The 8,152-nt window shown below is 40.6% G+C and overlaps 1 protein-coding gene across 1 annotated transcript; it reads left to right on the top strand.

The window, feature by feature from the left end:
* The first annotated feature begins 2,016 nt into the window (after positions 1 to 2,016).
* Positions 2,017 to 3,750, top strand: LOC140864620 (uncharacterized). The gene is made up of 5 exons (XM_073268907.1): positions 2,017 to 2,022; positions 2,113 to 2,268; positions 2,352 to 2,719; positions 2,837 to 3,073; positions 3,402 to 3,750. Exons 1-5 carry the CDS (start codon positions 2,017 to 2,019, stop codon positions 3,748 to 3,750), a joined length of 1,116 nt encoding a protein of 371 aa, XP_073125008.1.
* Positions 3,751 to 8,152: the final 4,402 nt, after the last annotated feature.

The raw sequence follows: 8,152 nt of genomic DNA, 5'->3' as shown, positions 1-8,152 counted from the left end.
AAGAAAAATATCAAATTTTTTGTATATTATAATTGACCAAAAGTTCTTAGGGCAAAATCAAGAAATAAACTGAACTGATCATCGGTGAATAAAAGATGAACTAATTCCATCTTATACATACTATAATTACTACTCAGTCAGCAAAGAAGTCGAGCAAGAGATAAACAACTTGATTCTGCTTATGGAGATAAACTGAATCAAGTCTCCCTCATCCAAACTGATTAAAGATCATAAACGGTAAAATCGATTCAACAAATCCTTTGTGGATAAAGACTTCCATACCAGACAAAAGCGCCGAAATCATAAATACATCAGTGTACGATGGTGCCAAAAAATGTTGTGGAAAATACAAGCTAACGACAAATTATTTGAATTCAAATAGAGTCGTTGTTTGTATATGTATAAATACTCATTCATCTGTTGATTCAATGATCTGACTCCTTAAGAATTCTCGTATACACATTCAAGGCATAAACTGAACTCATTTAGTTTACCTACTTAGTTTAAAAAGAAAGCTTATCATCTAAGTGTAGTAACCAGTCCCAATTTTACAATATTAATTTGACTAAACGTGTTTGAAACAAGTAAAACATAATTAATAGTTTCTAATTATGTCAAACGAACCAAGAAATTGGGTCCAGAACATCCAAAAATTGTAAAGGAGAAAATTTGGGCTCGGGTAGTTCGGAAGGTCCGAACCCAAGCCTGGTATAGATCGGATGGTCCGAAGAGATCGGAAGGGGCGAAGGAGTTCGGAAGCTACGGAACGTTCGAAACGTCTGAAGTATGATCGGAGCTTTCGATCGTAGTTAGGCCATGCGCATTATCTATGTGTCAACTTGCTCGGACACGCAGAATTCGGAGCTTCCGAAAATGAGATAGGAGCTTCCGATCTTTGCATTTCTACAATGTGGACTTCATGCGAGTTCGGAGCTTCCAAAGAAGATTTCGTAGCTTCCGAACTCTATCTATAAATAGGGCATTCGGGAGCGCATTTTTTTCGTAATTCACATTTCTCTCTCTCTCTGTTCTTGGGTGGTTCAAAGGCTTTCCAGCCATAGTTGTCAAGTGGCGGGGCCCTGGGGAGACGTCCAGAAGTCTTAGCGGAGTTGTCCCCAAGTTTTGGGGGCATTCGCCAACAAAATGCTGATGACGAACGAAGATATAACTCTAGATCCTATAAATTGTTTATGAGTATCTATTAGCTTAGTTAAGGCTTTTAGATGTTGTTTAGTGATATAGTAATCTTGTGATTATAGGCTTGGACAATAAAGCTGGTGTAGTTTTCCTATTAGTATTGAGGTACCAAAGTATTGTTCAAGATACCTTGACTGAGTATGCATGTATTATGTGTTTTATTATTTATATGGCATTATTTTATCTGCATATATTATGTCACGTTATTATGCTTCATGCATGATCATCTTGAGCTTGTATCCTTGTGATATTTTGTAGTAGGGTTTTCACCCTATATTGTTAGTGGATGGTTGGACACGTAGATTTGTGATCAGGTCACCTATATCCAATGTTGGGTATGTGATCCACCTCCTGGTGCAACGACACAGAATTCTACATACCTAGGGCCCGAGTCTGTTCTTGAACCAGAGATTCTTGACCTCGAGTCTTGGTAACCCATACACTTGCATTCATGCACATATAATATTGTATATTCATACTCTCGTACTGAGTGTAGTTTGCTCACGTCCTTTATTTATGTGATTATTGGACAACCCTATTCGAGGGGCAGGCCTCAGGTTGGATAGCGCAGGAGATGCTGAGAGATCCTAGATGACGAGGTCGTTAGCGTGAGGAGTTTTCCATCGTAGTGTTTGTGTATCGTTTTCCAGGGGTGTTGGTTTTGGGAATATTTTATTCGATATGGTTGTGTTAATTTAAGATTTCAGATCTCTTTATTTTGGGTTGTACAACCTTAATTAAGTTTCCGATGTTAATTATCCGATTATGTCTTATTAGGAATTATTGCATGCTTAAGTTTTTAGTTAGCAGGTTATCACGATGCAGGTCACTACATTCATGGTTTCAGAGCATGTTTAAGATAAATCTGGGAATTAGTTTTGGCTCTTTGGATTTTGATATGCATTGTATTTTTAGATGGCCGATAGAGATGAGGAGAGTCAGGGTAGTGTTGGCCGCTGGGGAGATGGTGATTCTCCTAGACATCCCCGTGCACATTGCCATCATCGCGAGGTTAGGCGTCATTTCGAGCTCCATATATTCGTGCAGATAGGCCCAAAGCTTTTGGTGGGGGTGAGAATCCTGAGGTAGCAGAGGACTTGTTGGAGCGTATGAATAGTTGTTTCCGAGCCTTTGATTTCTCCGAGGATAATTAGATGGAGGCATTAAATTTTCTGTTGGAGGGACGCATTCGTAAGTGGTGGAAGTCCACGTCTGCACCAGTACTTCAGGAGCATGGACATGTTTGGTGGCCAGATTTATGCAGATTGTTCTATCAGCTGTATTTTTATCCATCTCTTCGCCATGCGAAGGCCATTGAGTTGTTTAATCTGAAGCATGGATCTTTGTCTGTGGACAAGTACCAGCAGAATTTTATTGATCTCCTTCCGTATTGTCCACATATTGGCGCCAGTTCTGAGGTAAAGTACGATCATTTATTGCAGGGGCTGAACCAGGATATTTTTGACCGAGTCACGGTGTGTGATTATCCCACTTCCTATGAGAGTTTAGTGAACCGGTGTCGGCAAGTAAAGATCAGTATGAATCGAGCTAAGTCATTTCAGTCTTCTTAACCTGCGAGTTTTTTGGGTCCCTGTGCTCGGTCTTTTAAGAAGTCTGCTTCTTCTACTTCTTTCTCAAGATTGGGTGGTATGATGCGGTTTGGGAAGAAATGCAAGTGTGATCACTATGGGGAGAACCATCCGACGGACAGGTGCCGCAAAGCCACAGAAGCTTGGAGATTGGTCATCTTAAGATGGATTGTCCACAGGCTGGGGTATAAGGAGGTTCTGGTTCTGGTTCCCAGACTAATGTGCAGCAGAGGCCATCAGGGCAAGCAGCGGAAGGATCTTATCTACGACTGTGTGCCTCTAGTTAGGTGTTTGCACTGAGTCATGACCAGGCAGTGGAGGAGAATGAGAGGGTTATTGCGTATGTTGTTTTATGCAGTATACCTACTTTTGTACTTATTTTTATTGGTGCATCTCATTCCTTCATATCCGCACATTTTGTCAAACGTCACAAGTTACCTTATATTGCTCTAGACATAGTGATTTCTGTTTCTACCCGACTGGTCAGTTAACATTGGCTAAACGCCTAGTTCTTGGTTGTCTCTTAGAGTTTGAGGGTAATGTTCTGATAGTGAATCTCATGGTATTAGCGATGGAGGATTTTGATTGCATTTTGGGAATTTATATGTTGACCAGGTACCGAGTTTCTGTGGATGGTTACCAGAGAATTGTACAATTTCACCCGATCGATGGTTACAGCTGGTTTTTCTATGGTGAAAGAGCGCGACCCTCAATGTCATTGGTATCTGCTTTAAAAGCATGTCGATCTCTGGACTCTAGAGGGGAAGGATACCTAATTTATTCCGCTTATTTGTCTGCTGGGAGCGTTGGTATAAGGAGTTTGTCTATTGTCAATGAATTTCCTGATGTTTTTCCTGAAGAGATTCCGGGTTTCCCTCCTGTTCGGGAAGTTGAGTTTGGCATTGATCTGGTGTCAGGTACGTCACCTATTTTGAAAGCACTGTATCGTCTGGCTTCATCATAGATTCGCGAGTTGAAGAATCATTTGTAGGATCTCTTGGATAAGGGATACATTTGCCTAGTGTATCTCCGTGGAGAGATCCTGTTCTTTTTGTAAAGAAGAAGGATGGGTCTATGCGACTGTGTATCGATTGCGTCGATTGAACCGCGTGACCATCAAGAATAAAGTATTATTTGTCTCATGTTTATAACTTATTCGATCAGTTTCAGGTTACTTCAGTATACTCCAAGATTGATTTGAGATCAGATTATCATCATATGCGAGTGAGAGATCAAGATATAGCCAAGACTGCGTGTCGGACAAGATACGGACATTAAGAGTTCTTGGTGATGCCGTTTGGATTGACTAACGCGCTGGTTGTATTCATGGATTTGATGAACCGTGTTTTCAATGAGTACTTAGACAATTTCGTGGTGGTATTTATCGATGATATTCTGGTATACTCACATATTGTGTATGAGAATGCATATCATCTGAGACTTGTCTTGCAGAATCTTTGGGAAAGGCAGCTCTACGCGAAAATGTGTAAGTGTGAGTTTTGGATAGATCGTGTGGTGTTTCTTGGCCATGTCATATCCAGTCAGGGAGTTTCAGTTGACCCAAGCAATATTGAGGTTGTGTTGAACTGGCAGAGTCCGACGTCAGTTGTCAAGATTCGTAGTTTTCTGGGTCTGACAGGTTATTATCGTTGCTTCATCACGAATTTCTTGTAACTAGCTCGACCCCTGACACAGCTTGCTCGAAAAGGTGTGACTTTTGAGTGGTCTTATGAGAGTGAAGAGAATTTTTGTGAACTTCATTGATGGTTGACTTATGCACCAGTGTTGGCATTACCATCTAGTTCTGGAGGCTACGTCGTGTATACTTATGCTTATTTGCATGGTTTGGATTGTGTTCTGACTCAAAATGGACACGTGAATGCGTACGCTTCTAGACAGTTAAAGGTTCACGATGACAATTATCCGGTACATGATCTTGAGCTAGCAGTTATTATCTTTGCACTGAAGATTTGGAACCACTATATTTATGGCGAGAAGTTTGAAATCTTCACTTATCACAAAAGTCTAAAATATTTGTTTACTCAGGCAGAGTTGAACATGAGGCAGAGACATTATATGGGTTTGCTGAAATATTATGAAGCAAAATAAAATATCATCCAGGTGCTGCAAACTTGAATACGGATGCTTTGAGTCGTAAGTGCAAGTGTCTGCACTTCAAACTTATCTTATCTCTAGTGTGATTCAGGATTGTTGTTCTTAGGATATACTTTTAAGCACAATAAGGGTATTAAGAGAATTCAGATGTTTGCAATTCTATCTGAGCCAGCCTTGTATTCTCAGATTCGAGATGCTCAGATGTAAGATCTGAAGATTCAGTGGTTGGCTCGAATGGCCAATAGGGATAGTACATATGGATTTCACTACCAGTCAGATGGGTTTTTGTGTTTATTTGTTCGTATTGTTGTACCGGAGGATGATACTATGAGGGAGGAGCTTTTATCTCAAGCGCAACATACCAAGTTGATTATTCATCCGGAGAGCAACAAGATGTACAAGAACTTGCGGACTCGATTTTGGTGGAAAGGAATAAGCAGAGTGGGCATCAGTATGTGTCCAAGTTCTTGGTATGTCAGCAGGTTAAGGCTGAACATCGATGACCTAGAGGATTACTGCATAGCTTATCGATTCCAGAGTGGAAATGAGAGTTTATCACGATAGATTTTGTGACCCATTTGCTGATGTCCTTATGGAACTGTGAAGCTATCTGGGTTGCGGTAGATCGACTCACCAAGTCACCACATTTCCTTCCTTGTAACCGAGATTTCACTGTTGATCGGATGGCTCGTTTGTACATTCATGATATTGTACGATTCAATGGCGTACCAGTGAGTATTGTCAACGATAGAGACCCTAGATTTACTTCCAGATTCTAGGGGAGTTTTCAGCATGCTCTGGGAACTACACTCATTTTGATACCGCATATTATCCGGAGATAGACGGGCAGACGGAACGCATACGCTTAAGGATATGTTGATAGCTTGTACTATGGATTTTGGTCCAGCTTGATAATATCATTTGCCATTGATTGAATTCGCGTACAACAACAGCTATCACCGCAGTATTAGGATGGCAGCTTTTGAGGCGTTGTACGGGCGGCGTTGTCGTACTCCACTGTTATGGGAGGAAGTTGGGGAACGACATGTAGAAGGACCAGAATTAGTACAGTAATCTGCGGACATAGTTGATCAGATCAAGAAGCGTATCAGGACTGCGCAGGATCATCATGCCAGTTATACGAATACCAAGCGTAGACCTTTTTAGTTTAAGGTGCGAGAAGGTATTTTTGAGAGTTTCATCATTTCACAGGATTTTGAGATTCGGTCTCAAAGAAAATTTATCTCTGAGATTCATTGGTCCCTTCGAGATCTCTGAAATTATTGGAGATTTAGCTTATAAACTAGCACTGCCGTCATATCTGACTAGTATCCATGATGTGCTACATATATCACTGCTGCGAAAATATGTGGCGGATGAGTCTCATGTTTTACAGCAATCAGAGGTACAGTTGGATACTGATCTGACATATGTTGAGAGACAGTTGCGTGTCCTGAATCATAAGGAAAAAGTGTTGCGGAACAAGGTTATTCCTCTCGTTCAAGTTTAGTGGCAGTATCGAGGCACTGAGAAAGCCACTTGGAAGCTAGAGAATCGCATGCGTTTAGAACATCCTGAGTTGTTTTGATTGTACTTTTGATTTTAGTAATGCAATTTGTACAATATTCAATTGTAATAAAATGATATTTGAAGCGGTGTTTAATCTTGTTTATTTAAGTCCTGATTTCGAGAACGAAATCTCTTAAGTGAGAAAGAATGTAGTAATCCAGTACCAATTTTACAAGATTAGTTTGACTAAACGTGTTTGGAATAAGTAAAACATAATTAAGAGATTCTAATTATGTCAAACGAACCAAGAAATCGGGTCCAGAACATCCAAAAATTTTAAAGGAGCAAGTTTGGGCTCGGGTGGTTCGAAAGGTCCGAACCCAAGCCTGGTAGAGATCGGATGGTCCAAAGATATCGGAAGGGGCAAAGGAGTTCGGAAGCTACGGAACGTCCGAAATACGATCAGAACTTCCGATCATAGTTAGGCCATGCGCATTATCGTCGTGTCAACTTGCTCGGACACGCAGGAGTTCGAAGCTTCCAAAGATGAGATGGGAGCTTCCGATCTTTGCATTTCTGCAATTTGGACTACATGCGAGTTTGGAGCTTCCGAACTCTGTCTATAAATAGGGCATTTGGGAGCCCATTTTTTTGCTAATTCACACTTCTCTCTCTCGGTTCTTGGGTGGTTCAAAGACTTTCCAGTTGTCGAGCGGCGGGGCCCTGGAAAAGCGTCCAGAAGTCTTAGCGAAGTTGTACCCAAGTTCTGGGGGCATTCGCCAACAAAAGGCTGACGATGGACGAAGGTATAACTCTAGATCCTATAAATAGTTTAGGAGTATCTATTAGCTTAGTTAAGGCTTTAGATGTTGTTTAGTAATATAATAATCTTGTGATTATAGGCTTGGACAATAGAGCTGATGTAGCTTGCCTATTAGTATTGAGGTACGAAAGTAATGTTCGAGATACCCTAACTGAGTATGCATGTATTATGTGTTGCATTATTTATATGGCATGATTTTATCTGCATATATTATGTCATGTTATTATGCTTCATGCATGATTATCTTGAACTTGTATCCTTGTGATATCTTGTAGTAGGTTTTCACCATATCTTGTTAGCGGATTATTGGACACGTAGATTTGTGATCAGGTCACCTATATCCACTGTCGGGTATGTGAGGAACCTCCTAGTGCAACGACGCAGGGTGCTACATACCTAATGCTCGAGTCTGTTCTTGAACCAGAGATTCTTGACCTCGAGTCCTGGTAACCCGTACACTTGCATTCATGCACATATAATATTGTATACTCATACTCTCGTACTGAGCGTACTTTGCTCACTTCCTTTATTTCTGTGATTATTAGACACCCTATTTGACGGGAAAGGCCTCAGGTTGGATAGCGCATGAGATGCTGTGAGATCCTAGATGCCAAGGTTGTTAGCGTGAGGAGTTTGTCATCACAGTGTATGTGTATCGTTTTCCAAGGGTGCTGGTTTTGGGAATATTTTATTCGATATAGCTGTATTAACTTAAGATTTCAGATCTCTTTATTTTGGGTTGTATAACCTTAATTTAGTTTCTGCTGTTAATTATCTGATTATGTTTGATTAGGAATAATTGCATGCTTAATGTTTTAGTTATTAGGTGATCACGGTGCAGGTCACTATACTAAGTGTCGAAGAACACAAGCAAAAACATTCAAGTAGAGAAAAGATCAATTAGTACTTAGTGTTGTTT

This window comes from Henckelia pumila, chromosome 1 (assembly GCF_033568475.1).
Source record: "Henckelia pumila isolate YLH828 chromosome 1, ASM3356847v2, whole genome shotgun sequence".
Taxonomy (NCBI): Eukaryota; Viridiplantae; Streptophyta; class Magnoliopsida; order Lamiales; family Gesneriaceae; genus Henckelia; species Henckelia pumila.
This window is presented reverse-complemented; position numbering and strand designations above follow the sequence as displayed.